The 20950-nt window shown below is 44.3% G+C and overlaps 2 protein-coding genes across 4 annotated transcripts in view; both read left to right on the top strand.

The window, feature by feature from the left end:
* The window catches only part of LOC110498480 (zinc finger protein 184-like), a 350017-nt gene that overhangs the window by 31914 nt on the left and 297153 nt on the right, over nt 1-20950 (top strand). The window contains exons 1-3 of one of the 3 annotated variants that reach the window (XM_021575115.2): nt 11303-12305; nt 12702-12832; nt 13035-14899. The exons of 1 other annotated variant lie outside the window; for it this stretch is intronic. In XM_021575115.2, the coding sequence (XP_021430790.2) occupies nt 12023-12305; nt 12702-12832; nt 13035-14339 (1719 nt within the window). In that variant the 5' untranslated portion in view covers nt 11303-12022 and the 3' untranslated portion in view covers nt 14340-14899. Of the gene's footprint in view, nt 1-11302; nt 12306-12701; nt 12833-13034; nt 14900-20950 lie in introns of those variants that run through there. One more of the 3 variants, XM_036953757.1, reaches the window with a different exon arrangement.
* On the top strand, nt 409-2519 carry LOC118941343 (zinc finger protein 30-like). Its single transcript, XM_036953803.1, has 2 exons — nt 409-462; nt 1220-2519. The coding sequence occupies exons 1-2, from the start codon at nt 412-414 to the stop codon at nt 2111-2113; spliced, it is 945 nt and encodes a 314-aa protein (XP_036809698.1). The 5' UTR covers nt 409-411; the 3' UTR covers nt 2114-2519.

Raw genomic sequence — 20950 nt, 5'->3', positions numbered from 1 at the left:
CTGGAGCTCTGTCAGAGTGACCATTTGGTTCTTGGTCACCTTCCCTGACCAAGGCCCTTCTCCCCTGATTGCTCAGTTTGTCAGGGCGGCCAGCTCTAGGAAGCGTCTGGTGGTTCCAAAGTCTTCTATTTAAGAATGATGGAGGCCACTGTATTCTTGGGGACCTTCATTGCTACAGAATGTTTTGGGTAACCTTCCCCAGATTTGTGCCTCGACACAATCCCGTTTCGGAGCTCTATGGACAATTCCTTCGACTTCATTGCTTGGTTTTTGCTCTGACATGCATGGTCAACTGTGGGACCTTATATAGACAGGTGTGTGCCTTTCCAAATCATGTCCAATCAATTGAATTCACCACAGGTGGACTTCAATCAAGTTGTAGCAACATCAAGGATGATCAATGGAAACAGGATGCACCGGAGCTCAATTTTGAGTGCCATAGCAAAGTGTCTGAATACTTATGTAAGTAAGGTATTTATTTCTGTTTTATATATTTTTTTACAAATGCAACAATTTCTAAACCTGTTTTTACTTTTTATTATGGGGTAATGTGTGTAGATTGTGGACTTTTTAAAAACGTAATCCATTTAAAATAAGGCTGTAACATAATGTAGAAAAAGGGAAGGGGTCTGAATACTACTGAATAGCTGAAAGCAGAAAGTAGCAAGCAGGCAGGCGGCAAGCACTAACTACCACTACACCACGGCACTAGATGCATCACACACACACAAAGTACTTTGACCATTTGGTCAAGTTAACCATGTGTTGACTGACTTGGTTATTTTTGTGTCATTGCAGGGACTGAGTTTCCATTATACTTAATTCCTAAATCAACACATATGGCCATTTTCTATAATAAACTCCAATGGCTCCATATTGTTTGGTACTTTTAAAAACATGTCACCTTTATTTAACTAGGCAAGTCAGTTAAGAACAAATTGTTATTTACAATGACGGCCTACCTGGGAACAGTGGGTTAACTGCCTCGTTAAGGGGCAGAACAACAGATTTGTAACCTTGTCAACTCGGGGAGTCGATCCAGAAACCTTTCGGTTACTGGCCCAACGCTCTAACCACTAGGCTACCTTCATTTAATCACATTGTTAGAGATGGGCTTGACTGTGGTTGACATTTATAATATAATGTCATGTTTCTGTGTGTACAGCAAAGAGTTACTTATATAAACCTTTATGCTTTTCTGTACAATTTGTGTTTATAGTCTGCAGTCCATGAGGACCTGCTGATATCCGGTGTTGCTGGCGGGAGAGACTGGACCTCTGAAGCGGCTGGTCACAAAACCTGGCCCCTGATCAGGACCCTGGATCAGGAGCCGTCACGGTTGCTTCCTGAGTCTGAACCAGGACTGAACCACGAGGGACAGAGACTCCACCACCACACAGAACACAACCAGTGGACAGGTGGACTGAATAACCCCAGTCAGAGATCCAGTCTGCAGCCCAGACCCTTCTCTTCACAGTCTCAGTGCAGGGATGGAGCAGGGCCTGGGGATGATAGAGATAGACCCTCCTGTTCCTATGATACAAACACCACAGTATCCATGATGAACAGAGCAGGTCACCTTGGGCCTCAGCATTCACAGCGAGTGGTGGGAGACCCCCCTGGTGGTAGCCTATCAGGAAGCCTGTCTTTTCCTTCAGGGTCTCGTCTATTGCCTTGTGACTGGGTTCATAGAAGGCCTGGGACTGGACCTGGGTCTAGCCTTCCTCGGTTACCTCAGGGTTACCCCACCAATACAGACGGGGTCAGGATAGGTGTTCACCACAAGAAGTACTTAGCCTATAACACAGCGCACAATCCCAACAACACCGAAACGATGGCAAGAGGTCAAGGAGGGAGCTCAAAAGCTCCTGCTTCTACCTCCTCTGGTGTCATTGGGTCACAACGTGGCAAGCCGAATATTAGGGCAGACGCCGACAAGCCGTACAGCTGCGCCACGTGTGGGAAGCACTTCACCCGGGCAAACTATTTGAAGGAGCATCAGACAGTTCACACCAAGGAGAGGCCCTTCAAGTGCAAACTATGTTACAAGAGCTTCCCCTTCCGGAGTAACCTTATCAGACATAGGAGTGTCCACAATGGGGAGAAATTGTAGCAGTGTGGCTTGAGATGTACACAGGGGATGTCGGGGAACCATTCTTTAGCTGACATAGTTATATTGTGAAGTGTCTTGGGATAAGAGGGTAATTAACCACATACCCCTCATTAACCCTTTGTTAACTTGTCATTTGAAACAGGCTTGTATAAATACCTGTTTTTAGAGTGACAGTAAAACTAGGCTAAAACAATGACAGTTTAATATTTACGTTATTGACGTGATGTAGATGGAATAAAGTTCTATAAATTTCTCTTCTTGCTAACACACCGTTCTTTCTAAACAAGTCTGCTCTCTGCTTAAAAGATACTGATCATGGCAGATTTGACGTGTATTGTAAGAAGTAGTACCGTATTTCAAAGAACAGAGGGCACACCTTTTTATTTTAACCACACCCTTTGAGCTTTGACGGCAACCGATAAGATCCTTTCTCTTCAGTGTTAACGGAAGTGGTGTGTCTTGATTTGTCTAGTTCTCTCTGGCCTTTTCTCATTTGGGCAAAAGTCTGTCCTCTGCAGTAGTGTAGGGTATATGCAGGTATACACCTATATCCACTTATTTTTCAGTGTGCTCAATTCTTAAAATCCCCATAATGCGTATAAAAGTAGTGTAGTGGAGGTATACACTGCATAAATTAATAAGGCCGATGGAACATATCAGAATGTTTAGCTTAAAATGTTGATAAACTATTATTGCTTCACATTTTAGGTGCAGCAATGTGCACACAGCAGTAGGCCTCAGTGGGAATGTTCCAAAATGCAATTTCCAGGTAAACACCATTCTAAAATGTGCACCGCACATTCAAGCGGTTTCCTGGACAGAGATGGTCATATCTGTTAGAAATTTAGAAAGAGGGGAGATCTAAAGATGCAACAACTATAATGGGTTGCTAATATGACTAGGATAATGCCTTGGCTGTTAGACAATGAAAGAAAGAAAACCAATAGAATCAAATTTATAAAGCCCTTTTTACATCAGCCCGGGCCTCCCGGGTGGCGCAGTGGTCTAGGGCACTGCATCGCAGTGCTAGCTGTGCCACCAGAGACTCTGGGTTCGCGCCCAGGCTCTGTCGCAGCCGGCCGCGACCGGGAGGTCCGTGGGGCGATGTGCACTGTGTTAAGAAGCAGTGCGGCTTGGTTGGGTTGTGTTTCGGAGGATGCATGGCTTTCGACCTTCGTCTCTCCCGAGCCCGTGCGGGAGTTGTAGCGATGAGACGAGATAGTAACTACTAACAATTGGATACCATGAAATTGGGAAGAAAAGGGGGTCAAATAAAAAAATTGCTATACAGAAACCCAGCTTAAAATCCCAAACAGCAAGCAACGCAGAAGCTCTGAGGGGTGGCCAGTCCTCTTCTGGCTGTCCTGGGTGGAGATTATAACAGTACATGGCCAAGATGTTCAAACGTTCATAGATGATCAGCAGGGTCAAATAATAATAATCAGTGGTTGTAGAGGGTGCAACAGGTCAACACCCCGGGAGTAAATGTCAGTTGGCTTTTCAGGAGAATGTATGAGGAAGTTGTTATAAAATAATTGACTCCACGTTTCTATGGTGGGATTTGGGCTATACAGTGACAGGTGTGGTTGAGACTTCCAACGTTATCCCTGAGAATCCTATCAGAGATGATTTTTTGATCGTTAGAAGTGAGGATTTTTGAAAAAGTGGATCCCTTCTTTTTGGCTGACCTATATGTTGTTTCAAGCTCGGTAAAAGACAAACTGGGAACTGTTACATCTGTAAAATTTTTGAGGAGGGGGAGGGTTTAGATTTTTTTGTGCATTCTCTGCCCAGAGACAAAAGATGCTCCATTTCCCACGCCTCGGTGATTGACCTGTGTTATGCCTTGCTCTCCAGAGCAGGATGCCGCATGGGGTAGTGTAGAAGTGGATCAAATGATATTCCTGGAGTTTGTGACGCGTGCCGTCATCCTCCGCCCAGAGGCAGCTGGCACTCCACGTCATGTGCCTCGCGGTTTTGAGTGTAGAGGTGGATCAAATGACACAAACCGGTGCACAAACCGGTGCGTTCAAATGCACTCAGATATTGTGTCTTGCTCATTTACCTTCTGAATGGCACACATACACAATCCATGGCACAATTGTCTAAAGGCTTAAAAATCATTCTTTAACCTGTCTTCTCCCCTTCATCTACACTGATTAAAGCAGATTTAACAAGTGACATCAATAAATTATCATAGACTGACCAGGTGAAATCTCTCTCATGGAAAGAGCAGATGTCTTTAATGTTTTGTACACTCAGTGCATGTGTAGGGTTAGATTATTATTATTTTTTTCTCCCTTCCCCACTTTTTTTTGATAATGTGCAATTCACATTCTGACCTGTAAGAGGCAGCAATATGCAGCACAGTGTCTATTCCCCCTATCCCTGCTTTGTTGGTTGAAATGGGGGTGGTTTCGTTGAGTTTCGACGAGCTAAGCTGGCCATGCTCTATGGGATGAAAGTATGGGGGCATGACTCAACTCACCCCGCAAGGTGTCTGTTGGGAGAGACATGGGAATGGGGAGGTGAGGGAACTGGAGTGAGAAGAGGAAGAGGTAGACCAAGCTATGTGACTCCTGTCTGTTGGCCGTGTGTTCCTCGGTGGCTGTTGCCAGAGCCTGATGTTGACATGACCATTCTCTGTGAAATAAGGGCAGAGGACTGCGGAAAGCCTTCTGTGATGGTTGAGGCGCATCTGTGGTCGTTGTGGGGTCTCTAATTGCAGATTTTCACAGATGGGTCAAGGGACCCAGACAGTGGGAGAACAGGGTTTGGGATACATATTCCCCAGTTTCAGATACACCAGGGTAGGCGGCTGTCTGATGGAGCTTCAGTTTTCTCTGCTAAAATGCTAGCACTAGTGTGGGTATTGGGATGGGTGAAAGAAGTGGGGCCTAAAGGGGTAATTGTGTGTTCAGACTCTGCGACTAGCCTGGTCAGGCTGAGAGAAGGTTAGTCAAAGGCACGCCCAGACCTGATAACAGCTGTTGATGGCACTTTATAGGGTGGGGAAGAAAGGGTGTAAAGTAGGTTTTCAGTGGGCCCCAGCTCATATTGGGATGGGGAGAAATGAGTCAGCAGATGAGGTGGCTCTGAAGAGGGACGTAGATGTGGTGGTCCTATTAGGGGGGGATGGAATGTAGGCGCATCATAGCAGAAGGGTTGACCCAGGAGCGGCAATATATGTGTGTGTGAGTGAGTGAGTGAGTGAGTGAGTGAGTGAGTGAGTGAGTGAGTGAGTGAGTGAGTGAGTGAGTGAGTGAGTGAGTGAGTGAGTGAGTGAGAGAGAGAGAGAGAGAGAGAGAGAGATTTTCTCTATCCAGAATTCTGAGAGGAAGGTCAGTAGGTATCTGTGGAGTGAAAGGCAGAATGGAGTGCTGTTGACAAGACTGCGGTTGTTGTTTTTCTCTATTCCACCGGCCTGCACCTACAGGTGTGAGGCTATTAGTTGTTTAAAATGTGTAATCACACTCCGACCTGAGAAAGGCAGCAATGCAGCGTGTAGTCTGCCTGAGAAACTCACACAAAGGTGAAACTGAGAAGACACTGTCTGTCATTTTGAGTTTTGAAGCGGAGTCTTTACCAGAAAAAGTCATGTTAGCATATGTCAGTTATCCTGTGAGAGCTTTTTAGCCAAACACACAAAGGCTGTTTTAGATCCCAAGCTTATGGCGATGTTGCAGCAGTGTGTCGGAGGAAGAGTCCGAGATGTGAGAAGTGTACAGGAGGGTATGGGACTGTGTGGTATCAGTTGAAAAATAAACTCTGTCAATTGTGGGGGTGCCCATGTTGCTGGGAATTAGAAGTGCCTGGTGCGAGAAAGACAGGTTTTATGCTGAATCAGTAAAGAGAGTAGAGGATGATGTTAACGTTCACTGCCTACTCGCTCTCAAAAACACTAGGCGGCATTCAGTCTTCTCCCAACTACAATCCTGCTGATGCTGTGTTTTAACGTTTAGAAACCGCTTGTGATTTGGCTTTTGAAAAATATGGCCCTTATCTTTCACAAGCAAGAAAGAATCTAAAATAATAAAGATACATTTACTGTAGCATTTTTTTACACACAGATCCATACATGCTAGATAGCTAATGAGCACAGGTTGTCTTCAGTAAACAAGCACTGTAACATTGAGATACGGCCGTGTGGGAACACTAACCCTATCATGGTGTGTATCAATTTAACCTTTAGTTTAAACGTTTTATTCTCGCTGATAAGGTACATATGCTTCCAAAACCGAACCGAAAGTGACGCGTGTTTATGTTACGTTGTTGCCTTAGCTAGCTCTCCCAATCAACACCTGTGATTGCTTTATGCCTTGATTTTATGTCTCTCTCAAATGTCAACATGCCTTGCACACTGTTGTTTAGGATAGTTATTTTCTTAGTTTACTGTGGAGCCCCTAGTCCCACTCAACATACCTCAGATACCTCCTTTGTCCCACCTCCCACACATGTGATGACCTCACCCAGCATAACTAGCCCGTCCAGAGATGCAACCTTTCTTATCATCACTTGGTGCCTGGGTTTACCTCCACTGTACCCGCACCCCACCATACCCGTCTGTACATTATGCCCTGAATCTATTCTACCACACCCAGAAATCTGCTCCTTTTATTCTCTGTCCCCAACGCACTAGACGACCAGTTTTGATAGCTTTAAGCCATACCCTCATCCTACGCCTCCTCTGTTCCTCGGGTGATGTGGAGGTTAACCCAGGCCCTGCGTGTCCCCAGGCACTCTCATTTGTTGACTTCTGTAACCGAAAAAGCCTTGGTTTCATGCATGTTAACATCAGAAGCCTTCTCCCTAAGTTTGTTTTACTCACTGCTTTAGCACACTCTGCCAACCCTGATGTCCTTGCCGTGTCTGAATCCTGGCTAAGGAAGGCCACCAAAAATTCTGAGATTTCCATCCCCAACTACAACATTTTCCATCAAGATAGAACTGCCAAAGGGGGAGGAATTGCAATCTTCTGCAGAGATAGCCTGCAAAGTTATGTCATACTTTCCAGGTCTATGCCCAGCTTCTAATTTAAAAAATGTATCTCTCCAGAAATAAGTCTCTCACTGTTGCCGCCTGTTATATACCCCCCACAGCTCCCAGCTGTGCCCTGGACACCATATGTGAAATGATTGCACCCTATCTATCTTCAGAGTTCGTTCTGCAAGGTGACCTAAACTGGGATATGCTTAACACCCCGGTAGTCCTACAATCTAAACTAGATGCTCTCAATCTCACACAAATTATCAAGGAACCCACCAGGTCCAACCCTAAATCCATAAACATGGGCACCGTAATAGATATTATCCTGACAAATTTGCCCTCCAAATACACCTCTGCTGTTTTCAATCAGGATCTCAGCGATCACTGCCTCATTGCCTGCATCCGTTATGGGTCCGCTGTCAAACGACCACCCCTCATCACTGTCAAACACTCCCTAAAACACTTCTGCGAGCAGGCTTTTCTAATCAACCTGGCCCAGGTATCCTGGAAAGGTATTGACCTCATCCCGTCAGTCAAGGGTGCCTGGTCGTTCTTTAAAAAGTAATTTCCTCACCATCTTAAATAAGCATGCCCCTTTCAAAAAATATAGAACAAAGAACAGATATAGCCCTTGGCTCACTCCAGACCTGACTGCCCTTGACCAGCACAAAAACATCCTGTGGCGGACTGCACTAGCATCAAATAGTCCCCCGAGATATGCAACTTTTCAGGGAAAACAGGAACCAATACACGCAGTCAGTCACGAAAGCAAAGGCTAGCTTTTTCAAACAGAAATTTGCATCCTGTAGCTCTAACTCCAAAAAGTTTTGGAACACTGTAAAGTCCATGGAGAATAAGAGCACCTCCTACCAGCTGCCCACTGCACTGAGGCTAGGTAACACTGTCACCACCAATAAATCCACGATAATTGAGAATTTCAATAAGCATTTTTCTACAGGTGGCCATGCTTTCCTCCTGGTTACCACAAACCCGGCCAAAGCTAAGTTAATAAACAGATCACTGACCATTTTCCCACTGTACCTTCACCCCTGTGCAATCCGGCTTCCGAGCTGGTCACGGGTGCACCTCAGCCACGCTCAAGGTACTAAACAATATCATAACCCCCATCGATAAAAGACAGTACTGTACAGCCATCTTCATCGACCTGGCCAAGGCTTTCGACTCTGACAATCACCATATCCTTATCGGCAGACTCAACAGCCTTGGTTTCTCAAATGACTGCCTCGCCTGGTTCACCAACTACTTCTCAGACAGAGTTCAGTGTTTCAAATCGGAGGGCCTGTTGTCCGGACCTCTGACAGTCTCTATGGGGGTACTACAGTGTTCAATTCTCGGGCCGACTCCTTTCTCTGTATATATCAACTATGTCGCTCTTTCTGCGGGTGATTCCCTGATCCACCTCTACGTAGACGACACCATTCTGTATACATCTGGCCCTTCTTTGGACACCGTGTTAACTAAACTCCAAACTAGCTTCAATGCCATACAACACTCCTTCCATGGCCTCCAACTGCTCTTAAACGCTAGTAAAACCAAATGCATGCTTTTCAACCGATCGCTGCCCACACCTGCCCGCCCGACTATTCTGGACAGTTCTGATTTAGAATATGTGGACAACTACAAATACCTAGATGTCTGGCTAGACTGTAAACTCTCCTTCCAGACTCATATTAAACATCTAAATTCCAAAATTATATCTAGAATCGGCTTCCTATTTCACAACAAAGCCTCCTTCACTCATGACGCCAAACATACCCTCGTAAAACTGACTATCCTACCGAACCTCGACGATGTCATTTACAAAATAGCTTCCAATACTCTACTCAGCAAACTGGATGCAGTCTATCACAGTGCCATCCGTTTTGTCACCAAAGCCCCTTATACCACCCACCACTGTGACCTGTATGCTCTAGTCGGCTGGCCCTCGCTACATATTCGTCGCCAGACCCACTGGCTCCAGGTCATCTATAAGTCTATGCTAGGTAAAGCTCTGCCTTATCTCAGCTCACAATAACAACACCCACCCGCAGCACGCGCTCCAGCAGGTATACAGTGCCTTGGTAAAGTATTCGGCCCCCTTGAACTTTGCGACCTTTTTCCACATTTCAGGCTTCAAACATAAATATATAAAACTGTATTTTTTTGTGAAGAATCAACAACAAGTGGGACACAATCATGAAGTGGAACGACATTTCTTGGATATTTCAAACTTTTTTAACAAATCAAAAACTGAAAAATTGGGCGTGCAAAATGATTCAGCCCCCTTAAGTTAATACCTTGTAGCGCCACCTTTTGCTGCGATTACAGCTGTAAGTCGCTTGGGGTATGTCTATCAGTTTTGCACATCGAGAGACTGACATTTTTTCCCATTCCTCCTTGCAAAACAGCTCGAGCTCAGTGAGGTTGGATGGAGAGCATTTGTGAACAGCAGTTTTCAGTTCTTTCCACAGATTCTCGATTGGATTCAGGTCTGGACTTTGACTTGGCCATTCTAACACCTGGATATGTTTATTTTTGAACCATTCCATTGTAGATTTTGCTTTATGTTTTGGATCATTGTCTTGTTGGAAGACAAATCTCCATCCCAGTCTCAGGTCTTTTGCAGACTCCATCAGGTTTTCTTCCAGAATGGTCCTGTATTTGGCTCCATCCATCTTCCCATCAGTTTTAACCATCTTCCCTGTCCCTGCTGAAGAAAAGCAGGCCCAAACCATGATGCTGCCACCACCATGTTTGACAGTGGGGATGGTGTGTTCAGTGTGATGAGCTGTGTTGCTTTTACGCCAAACATAACGTTTTGCATTGTTGCCAAAAAGTTCAATTTTGGTTTCATCTGACCAGAGCACCTTCTTCCACATGTTTGGTGTCTCCCCCAGGTGGCTTGTGGCAAACTTTAAACGACACTTTTTATGGATATCTTTAAGAAATGGCTTTCTTCTTGCCACTCTTCCATAAAGGCCAGATTTGTGCAATATACGACTGATTGTTGTCCTATGGACAGAGTCTCCCACCTCAGCTGTAGATCTCTGCAGTTCATCCAGAGTGATCATGGGCCTCTTGGCTGCATCTCTGATCAGTCTTCTCCTTGTATGAGCTGAAAGTTTAGAGGGACGGCCAGGTCTTGGTAGATTTGCAGTGGTCTGATACTCCTTCCATTTCAATATTATCGCTTGCACAGTGCTCCTTGGGATGTTTAAAGCTTGGGAAATCTTTTTGTATCCAAATCCGGCTTTAAACTTCTTCACAACAGTATCTCGGACCTGCATTGTGTGTTCCTTGTTCTTCATGATGCTCTCTGCGCTTTTGACGGACCTCTGAGACTATCACAGTGCAGGTGCATTTATACGGAGACTTGATTACACACAGGTGGATTGTATTTATCATCATTAGTCATTTAGGTCAGCATTGGGTCATTCTGAGATCCTCACTGAACTTCTGGAGAGAGTTTGCTGCACTGAAAGTAAAGGGGCTGAATAATTTTGCACGGCCAATTTTTCAGTTTTTGATTTGTTAAAAAAGTTTGAAATATCCAATAAATGTCGTTCCACTTCATGATTGTGTCCCACTTGTTGTTGATTCTTAACAAAAAAATACAGTTTTATATCTTTATGTTTGAAGCCTGAAATGTGGCAAAAGGTCGCAAAGTTCAAGGGGGCCGAATACTTTCGCAAGGCACTGTATCTCACTGGTCGTCCCCAAAGCCAACACCTCCTTTGGCCGCCTTTCTTTCCAGTTCTCTGCTGCCAATGGCTGGAACGAATTGAAAAAAAAAAATTTGGTGAAGCTGGAGACTTATATTTCCCTCACTAACTTTAAACATCAGCTATCTGAGCAGCTAACCGATCGCTGCAGCTGCACATAGCCCATCTGTAAATAGCCCATCCAATCTACCTACCTCATCCCCATATTGTTTTTATTTACTTTTCTGGTCTTTTGCACACCAGTATTTCTACCTGCACATCATCATCTATCACTCCAGTGTTCATTTGCTAAACTGTAATTACTTCGCTACTATGGACTATTTATTGCCTTACCTCCTCACGCCATTTGCACACACTGTATATAGACTTTATTTTTTTCCCTATCGTGTTATTGACTGTACGCTTGTTTATTCCATGTGTAACTCTGTGTTGTTGTTTGTGTCGCACTGCTTTTCTTTATTTTGGCCAGGTCGCAGTTGTAAATGAGAACTTGTTCTCAACTAGCCTACCTGGTTAAATAAAGGCGAAATAAAAATAAAAAGATTGTGTGTCGGGGATCTTAAACTAATCTTCCCCATACAGAAGACACCTTCGTCCAATTACTTTTATGTGTAATGTCATGGAACTGAGAGTCATGATAAATGTCCAACTGCCTGCCAGACCAGTGAAAACAATTATGCTGGCTTGCGCAGCAATCAAGCAGATTTAAAAATATATATATTTCGGATCTATTTCGGTCTGATAGACCAGACCCAATTTGGATCTGATTCACCCTCATCTCTGAAATATTTTGGGTCGACCCACCTCGGATTCAAAACGGAATTGATTTTCAAAAAATGACGGGGTCCTGTAGGTGTCGGATGGGAATTTTACAGATCCAATTCGGTTCAGATCTCAATTTTGGGATTCGAGAAATGTGCAATTCACACTCCAAACTGTGAACGGCAGCAATACCGCAACACGGCGTCTAGTCCGTTAACACGAAGAAGTTAACGGACGCGAACAGTGCCCAAGAGTAATTAATACGTTAGTATTTTTATTGTTGTTATTTAAACGGTTATTAACACTCTGGAATTCAAAATGTGACTAATTTAACTGCAAAGTATCAAATACTTACCGGCTATAGTGTTTAATTCGCGTTGGAGACAGGACTTGAATGATATATGTTATCTAGGTAACGCTAGTTGTCGAGCTGCTAACAATGGCTAACTCTAACTGCATGGTTTTTCACACTCAAATAGCCTCTATAATGGAGGTGTTAGCGAATGCAGCCGTGGCAGAGATCTGTAAACTCGTAGACGACGACTATGCAGTGTTTCGTTTGGAAATAACTCAAAGCCAGAAAGAAAACAGGGCATTACGGAGGAAACTACTGGAAGTTAAGGTGGCACGGGAGCGCGCAGAGAGGACATTGCGGGAGCGCGTCGTCGCCAGTCGTCCCAGTAGTGTCAAGATCCTCGACCGATACAGAGGAATGGCAAGAGGTACATTTTACAGAAGGCCAAGGCTGCCTGTCATTTATAGCGCAGTGCCTGTCGCCCCGTTCCCATATGCACATGTCTAGATTTGTTACCCAGAATTGGGTCTTGGTCAGTTTTTAGATAGCTAATCAGAGGAATTATTGCATACTGTATGCATGTGAAAAGACACTATCATATTCTAACAAGATTCTGGATTTACTGCATTTCCTATTATTTACTCAATGAAAACAATATGATGCATGGAACATAATACATCGATCAATACATTGTATTGTAAGTTATGAGAAGTATTACCTTACATCTTTGCCAATTGTAGACAGTATCAATAGTGTACAATGTACTGTTGAACATTGACAGTACCTAACCTAACCATCTCTTTTCCCCCAATCACTCTCTCAGGTGAAGGACATCTCACTGGAGGCCACAGGAGCTTTGTGAAGTCAGCGGGACGCAATACATGGAGTGATGACCAACCAATCACTGTTGGTGAGGGGAGTGGAACCTCAACCCAGCACGTTATCATGATAGAGGTTAGTGGAATAGGGTTACATTAAACATAATTGTGACTATATCAAATGTGGCCATTTATTTCAGAAAGGCTCCCCTCAGCTATTCACTTGCATACATGTACGTCCTCATTTATCTTCCATAGAGAAGCTTGTGAGGCTTCACTACGACATTGTTATCCAATTCAACTCATGTACCAGTAATAACCCTCTCTCTTCTTGTCAGTCTGCAGAGGCTGCAGGTCCTGGAGGATCCTCTGTGGTCAAGCAGGAGAGGACTGAAGGAGAGGAGGACCCACAACAGAGCAGAGACATCGAGACTGGAACAGCGGCTGTACTAGTGCCCCCTGCAGCCACGGATCACCTATCCACTGCTGCGCCCCAGCCCAGGACGCAATGCAGCATGGTGGAGGTCAGTGGAATTCCGAACACGGCCCTCAAGTCAGAGATGGACACAGAGACTTTAGTTGTAACACAGAGGCTTTTACACACAGGATCTGACCACAGGCCAGACCCAGAGAGTCTGGGGCTGGGGAGACTGGTCTGTCCACCTGCTACCGGATCAGAGTTTTTACTTTACAGTAATCCGAGACCGAGGACTGTTCATTCCCATCGGGACTCAGGTGACACATTAGAGACTGGCAATGATCCGTCTTGTTCTTACTCTACAGAGGTGGACCGTGGCAACATGCCCTTGGATTTGGAGACACAGACTGATCTGTCTAGAGCGGACTGGAACCCCTACAGTAGTAGTGTATACTCTGAAGGGTGCCTAGATAAGAAAGGGGAAGTTATAGTGGTTGATGAAGTGACTGTGAAAGTGGAGGGCGACGCTCTTCTGGCATGGAATGTAGACGAGACTCACTTAGGAGAAGGACACTCACATGGCAGAGATTTCTTAGATTACAGGGGAAGCTTAAAAACAAATCTAAATGTCCCGACTCACTCCCCTTTACACGCATTCAGGGATCGCGACCCAGTGTCCACATCAATGGCACCTTCCGATTCACATGGCCGCATCTTTTTCGATCAGGTATTGAACTCAAACGACATGGCTAAAGCCCAGGCTCAGGGAGGGGGAGCCACTTCAGGCAATAGTAAAGAGAAACAGTTCCTCTGCATGTTCTGTAACAAAGGCTTCACCTGCCCTCAGAAGGTGGAGATCCACCAGAGGGTCCACACAGGAGTGAAACCCTTCAGCTGTACCCAGTGTCACATGCGCTTCGCCCTGGCTGGCAACCTGAAGAGACACCAGATGGTCCACACAGGGGAGAAACCCTTCAGCTGCCCCCAGTGTGAGAAGAGGTTCTCCCAGGCTGGTGACCTGAAGAGGCACCAGAGGGTCCACACAGGGGAGAAACCCTTCAGCTGTACCCAGTGTCACATGCGCTTCGCCCTGGCTGGCAACCTGAAGATGCACCTGAAGGTCCACACGGGAGAAAAGCCGTTTGTCTGTACACACTGCGGGAAGAGGTTCTCCGAGAGGAGCTACCTCAGTATACACCAGCAGAAAAACCATTCCACTCTATAACATAGAAAGTAACCATTCCACTTGATATCCTCTGACGTTTAGATGAAACCCTGCACAAAGACAAATAGATTGATATTGTTGTCAGTGGAAAATATCCACAGATTCATTTAGAATAACGAGTGTAACAGATTTCAGTGTTGAATATTGCATCCAGGCATTGTGTGATATACACGGAGTGTATGAAACATAAAGAACACCTTCCTAATATTGAGTCGTACCACCCCCTTTTACCCTCAGCACAGACTCAATTCGTCAGGGACATGGACTTTACAAGATGTCGAAAGCATTTCCCAGGGATGCTGGCACGTGTTGACTCCATTGCCTCTCCCACATTTGTGTCAAGTTCCTTTGTGGTGGACTATTCTTGATACACACGAGAAACTGTTGAGCTTGAAAAACCCAGCAGCGTTCCAGTTCTTGACACAAACTAGTGCCCCTACTACCATCCCCCGTTTTAAAGGCACTTAAATATTTTATCTTTCCCAATAACCCTCTGAATGGCACACATACACAATCCCTGTCTCAATTGCCTCAAGGCTTAAAATTCCTTTAACCTGTCTCCTCCCCTTCATCGACATTGATTGAAGTGGATTTAACAAGTTACAACAATAAGGGATCATAGCTTTCAGCTCGATTCACCTGGTCAGTATCATGGAAAGAGCATAATGTTCATGTTTTTTTACACTCTGTATAAGGCATATATATATATATATATATACATACATACATATCTACTGTGTAGGCAGACCAGTGGTCACCAATCATTCGATCGACCTGTCAATCTCCAAGGCATTTCTAGTCGATCACCAAACATTTCTATATAAAGTGTTCCTATTTTTTTTTAAATTGGTCTCGGGCTGTTGGTGGTAGGTGCAGCCAATTCAGCTACCCTGTGTGCCGGGTAGGCAAACTGTTGCCATTTCATGTGTCTGAAGGTACAAATTCTGCCTTCCGGTGGGCCTGGAGAGGAAATCAAGTGCACTATGCTACCGCTGGCCAATCAGAATGCTCAGATGACAGAGTCTGCAGTAACGTAGCAGGCATGAAAGAAAGCTATGACAAAATTGATACTGTGAGATTTCAAAACGTTTAAAACCATGACTAGAGAGAGACTGTCAACGAACACAGCAAAGAGCTGCTGTTTTTATGAGTGAGTTCATGTTTAAGTTCTTACTCAGAACTGTCAACCCTTTGTATTTCACACTTTTATAAACCATACAATGCACGTTCTTCCTATTTCTACTCAGCGCTACAACAAGCAGTGCAGCGGTAATGAATGAGGAGGAAAGTGTCTCTATAAGCCTTGTTATTCTTAGCGGCTTGAGTCTTTTTTAATATCAAGGAATATTTCACTTTCTCTGTTCATAGCAGTAACAACAGTAACAACAAGCCGTGTTTGGCCACGCGGTCGTGGGTGAACAGGGAGTACACGAGGGGACTAAACACCAGAGGGGCCCCAGTGTTGAGGATCAGTGTGGCAGACATGTTGGTGCCTACCCTTACCACCCGGGGGCGGCACGTCAGGAAGTCCAGGATCCAGTTGCAGAGGGAGGTGTTTAGTCCCAGGGTCCTTAGCTTAGTGATGTTCTTCGTGGGCCCTATGGTGTTGAATGCTGAGCTGTAGTCAATGAACAGCATTCTCACATGGGTGTTCCTTTCATCCAGGTGGGAAAGGGCAGTGTGGAGTGCAATTGAGATTACGTCATCTGTGGATCTGTTGGGGCGATATGAGAATTGGAGTGGGTCTAGTGTATCCGGGAGGATACTGTTGATGTGAGCCATGACCAGCCTTTCAAAGCACTTCATGGCTACCGATGTGACTGCTACGGGGCAGTAATCATTTAGGCAGGTTACCTTCGCTTCCTTGGGCACAGGGACTATGGTGGTGAAGACACTGATCCATAGATTTGTCTGTCAAATCCTCCACCCACCATGCACTCTTTAAATAGCCTACTTAGGTGTCAGTGAAGGGCTGTTAAGTTAAAACCAAGACTCGAATTGAGAGGGTATAACATAGGCCTACCTTTTTATTAAAGAACATTGTGAAAAACACAGGCCTACCCCTTAGCTTAAGATTTTGAAGAAAATGAAACCGATCTGATTATATAAAGTGGATCTATAACAGCGCTTGGGTCCGTGATGCTTTAAGCTAGGAACAAACTATGAAATGCCCGGGAAAGACGTGACTCTGATATATACAGTGCCTTGGGAAAGTGTTCGGCCCCCTTGAACTTTGCGACCTTTTGCCACATTTCAGGCTTCAAACATAACGATATAAAACTGTATTTTTTTGTGAAGAATCAACAACAAGTGGGACACAATCATGAAGTGGAACGACATTTATTGGATATTTCAAACTTTTTTAACAAATCAAAAACTGAAAAATTGGGCGTGCAAAATTATTCAGCCCCCTTAAGTTAATACTTTGTAGCGATTACAGCTGTAAGTCGCTTGGGGTATGTCTCTATCAGTTTTGCATATCGAGAGACTGACATTTTTTCCCATTCCTCCTTGCAAAACAGCTTGAGCTCAGTGAGGTTGGATGGAGAGCATTTGTGAACAGCAGTTTTCAGTTCTTTCCACAGATTCTCGATTGGATTCAGGTCTGGACTTTGACTTGGCCATTCTAACACCTGGATATGTTTATTATTGAACCATTCCATTGTAGATTTTGCTTTATGTTTTGGATCGTTGTCTTGTTGGAAGACAAATCTCCGTCCCAGTCTCAGGTCTTTTGCAGACTCCATCAGGTTTTCTTCCAGAATGGTCCTGTATTTGGCTCCATCCATCTTCCCATCAATTTTAACCATCTTCCCTGTCCCTGCTGAAGAAAAGCAGGCCCAAACCATGATGCTGCCACCACCATGTTTGACAGTGGGGATGGTGTGAGCTGTGTTGCTTTTACGCCAAACATAACGTTTTGCATTGTTGCCAAAAAGTTCAATTTTGGTTTCATCTGACCAGAGCACCTTCTTCCACATGTTTGGTGTGTCTCCCAGGTGGCTTGTGGCAAACTTTAAACAACACTTTTTATGGATATCTTTAAGAAATGGCTTTCTTCTTGCCACTCTTCCATAAAGGCCAGATTTGTGCAATATACAACTGATTGTTGTCCTATGGACAGAGTCTCCCACCTCAGCTGTAGATCTCTGCAGTTCATCCAGAGTGATCATGGGCCTCTTGGCTGTATCTCTGATCAGTCTTCTCCTTGTATGAGCTGAAAGTTTAGAGGGACGACCAGATCTTGGTAGATTTGCAGTGGTCTGATACTCCTTCCATTTCAATATTATCGCTTGCACAGTGCTCCTTGGGATGTTTAAAGCTTGGGAAATATTTTTGTATCCAAATCCAGCTTTAAACTTCTTCACAACAGTATCTCGGACCTGCCTGGTGTGTTCCTTGTTCTTCATGATGCTCTCTGCGCTTTTAACGGACCTCTGAGACTATCACAGTGCAGGTGCATTTATACGGAGGCTTGATAACACACAGGTGGATTGTATTTATCATCATTAGTCATTTAGGTCAACATTGGATCATTCAGAGATCCTCACTGAACTTCTGGAGAGAGTTTAATGCACTTTTGCCACCTGATATGTGGCAAAAGGTCGCAAAGTTCAAGGGGGCCGAATACTTTCACAAGGCACTGTATATGGGAATATCGTTGTTGCGTTTCTTTGACTTTGAGGCTGAGCTACAACCTATAGCCGAGGAGAGAAAACATTTGCCATGCTTGGGAAGTAATCTAATTCTTTCACTATCAATTGATTAATATTCATTTTCTGTACAACAGAAGCTTTTCAAACCCAGACAGCTTTTAGGGGAACACTTGTGACCTCTCTTTGGGTTAAGCCACAGAAGAAGAGTCGCCAGCAGTTAAAGCTTACATTTCCTTAGTTGGTAGACCTACTCTGTTTGGGCTGGAAAGGTATAGGCCCAACTTTTGAATGTACCATGCTCAGATTCCTAATGATGTCACAAATTAAATGATTTGCAAACGGACAGTTTTGTTGCAAACAAAACACACTGATTTGGCATTGGAGAAATATGGTAAGATGAACACATCAGTCCATTCTTAGCCTGTAATTTCGCAAATTTGTTTGGTGTAAAAGGACAAAGAGTTGCATGACATTTCAATTTCTCTGACCTGCAAATATGATGATAGATTCATGCAATGCTTTTACTATAAAAGGAGATCTTTCCACCCCTACTCTTGTTCACGGTGGTCTGCGAACCCACAACCTTCTGGCCCGCAGCCGTTTGCGTTATCAAAATTCCTGCATTGCCAAGTAATGCTTATAGGACGAAGAACAGTTTGTAAAACTGCATATCTAAGGCTATGGTCTGTCCAAGAAGTGAGGGTAAATGATAGCTTTGTTATCTGCTATCCACTTATTATTTTGGGTATAGTGGAGAGTCACTTTTTTTCTTTTCTTCAAGCGTTCAGGTAGGGTTTAGGTCAAATATATTTTGCTGAAGGGACATTTTCATTTCAGAGAGGTCCGATTTTTAATAATGTTCACTCCCTAAAGTTACTGACTGAAAACCGAGAAATAACTGCTAATTCTGTTTTTATACTAACTGGTTACCATGGTGAATAATCCAATAATTATTGGTAGGACACATGAAAGGAAACAGAGTTTACCGGAATCTCTTCATCAAAAATACTGTCAGATAAATAAAATGTCCTTGTAGGTCTAATAGAAAAACACCACATAGCCTATATTGGCTCAGAACAGGGCAGCACGGCTGGCCCTTGGATGTACATAGAGAGCTAACATGAATAACATGCATGTCAATCTCTCCTGGCTGAAAGTGTAGGAGAGATGGACTTCATCACTACTTGTATTTGTGAGACATATTGTCATGTTGAATGCATAGATCTGTCTGTTTGAACTACTGGCACACAGCTCAGACATCCATGCATACCCCACAAGACATGCCACCAGAGATCTCTAAACAGCCCCCAAGTCCAGAACAGATTATGGGAGGCACACAGTACTACATAGAGCCATGACTACATGTAACTCTATTCCACATAAAGTAACCGACGCAAGCAGTAAAATTTGATTTTTTTTTTTAAAGAAAAAAAGATTAAAATACACCTTATGGAACAGCGGGGACTGTGAAGCAACACAAGCAGACATACACACACACAATAACGTACAGCGCATTTGGGAAAGTATTCAGACCCCTTGACTTTGTCCTCATTTTGTTATGTTAGCCTTATTCTAAAATGGATTAAATTATATTTCTCATCAACCTACACACGATACCCCATAATGACAAAGCGAAAAAAGGTTTAGATATGTTTGCAAATTAATAAAAAAATCACATTTACATAAGTACCCTTTGCTATGTGATTAGAAATTGAGCTCAGGTGCATCCTATTTCCATTAATCATCCTTGATATGTTTCTACAACTTGATTGGAGTGTACCTGTGGCGCAGCGGTCTGAGGCACTGCCTCTCAGTGCTTGAGGCGTCATTACAGACACCCTGGTTCGAATCCAGGCCGTTGGGCGGTGCACAATTGGCCCAGCGTAGTCCGGGTTTGGCCGTCATTGTAAATAATAATTTGTTCTTAACGGACTTGCCTAGTTCAATAAAGCTTAAATTAAATTTTAAAAAATTGAATCTATTGATTAGACATGATTTGGAAAGGCTTTGGATCTGTCTATATAAGGTCCCACAGTTGACAGCAAAAACCAAGCCATGACAGCAAAAACCAAGCCATGAGGTCCAAGGCATTGTCTGTAGAGCTCCGAGACAGGATTTTGTCAAGGCACAGATCTGGGGAAGGGTACCAAAACATTTCTGCAGCATTGAAGGTCCCCAAGAATACAGTTGCCTCCATCATTCTTAAATGGAAGAAGTTTAGAACCACCAAGACACTTCCCAGAGCTGGCCGCCCGGTTGAACTGAGCAATCGGCGGAGAAGGGCCTTGGTCAGGGAGGTGACCAAGAATCCGATGGTCACTCTGACAGAGCTACACAGTTCATCTGTGGAGATGGGAGAACCTTCCAGAAGGACAACCAGCACTCTACCAATCAGTGGCCAAACGGAAGCCACTCCTCAGTAAATGGCACATGATAGCCCTCTTGGAGTTTGCCAAAGGGCACATAAAGACTCTCAGACCATGAGAAACAAGATTCTCTTGTCTGATGAAACCAAGATTGAACTCTTTGGCCTGAATGCCAAGTGTCACGTCTGGAGGAAGTCTGGCACCATCCCTACGGTGAAGCATGGTGGTGGCAGCAACATGCGTTGGGGATGTTTTTCAGCGGCAGGGACTGGGAAGACTAGTTAGGATCGATGGAAAGATGAATGGAGCGAAGTACAGAGAGATCCTTGATGAAAAACTGCTCCAGAGCGCTCAGGAGATCAGACTGGGGCTAAGGTTCACCTTCCAACAGGACAACAATCCTAAGCGCACAGCCAAGACAACGCAGGAGTGGCTTCGGGACAAGTCTCTGAATGTCCTTGAGTGGCCCAGCCAGAGCCAGGACTTGAACCCAATTGAACATCTCTGGAAAGATCTGAAAATAGCTATGCTGCGATGCTCCCCATCCAATCTGACAGCTTGAGAGGATCTGCAGAGAAGTGGAGAAACT

This window comes from Oncorhynchus mykiss, chromosome 19 (genome assembly GCF_013265735.2).
Source record: "Oncorhynchus mykiss isolate Arlee chromosome 19, USDA_OmykA_1.1, whole genome shotgun sequence".
Lineage (NCBI taxonomy): Eukaryota > Metazoa > Chordata > Actinopteri > Salmoniformes > Salmonidae > Oncorhynchus > Oncorhynchus mykiss.
The sequence above is the reverse complement of the archived record's forward strand: the minus strand, read 5'-3'. Positions and strand labels throughout refer to the sequence as shown.

What these genes read in the sequence shown, in the direction of transcription:
- LOC118941343 (XM_036953803.1), top strand. Translation starts at nt 412, where the DNA reads ATGCACCGGAGCTCAATTTTGAGTGCCATAGCAAAGTGTCTGAATACT. An exon ending in CAAAGTGTCTGAATACTTAT is followed by an intron (nt 463 to 1,219) that starts GTAAGTAAGGTA and finishes TTGTGTTTATAG; the next exon opens with TCTGCAGTCCATGAGGACCT.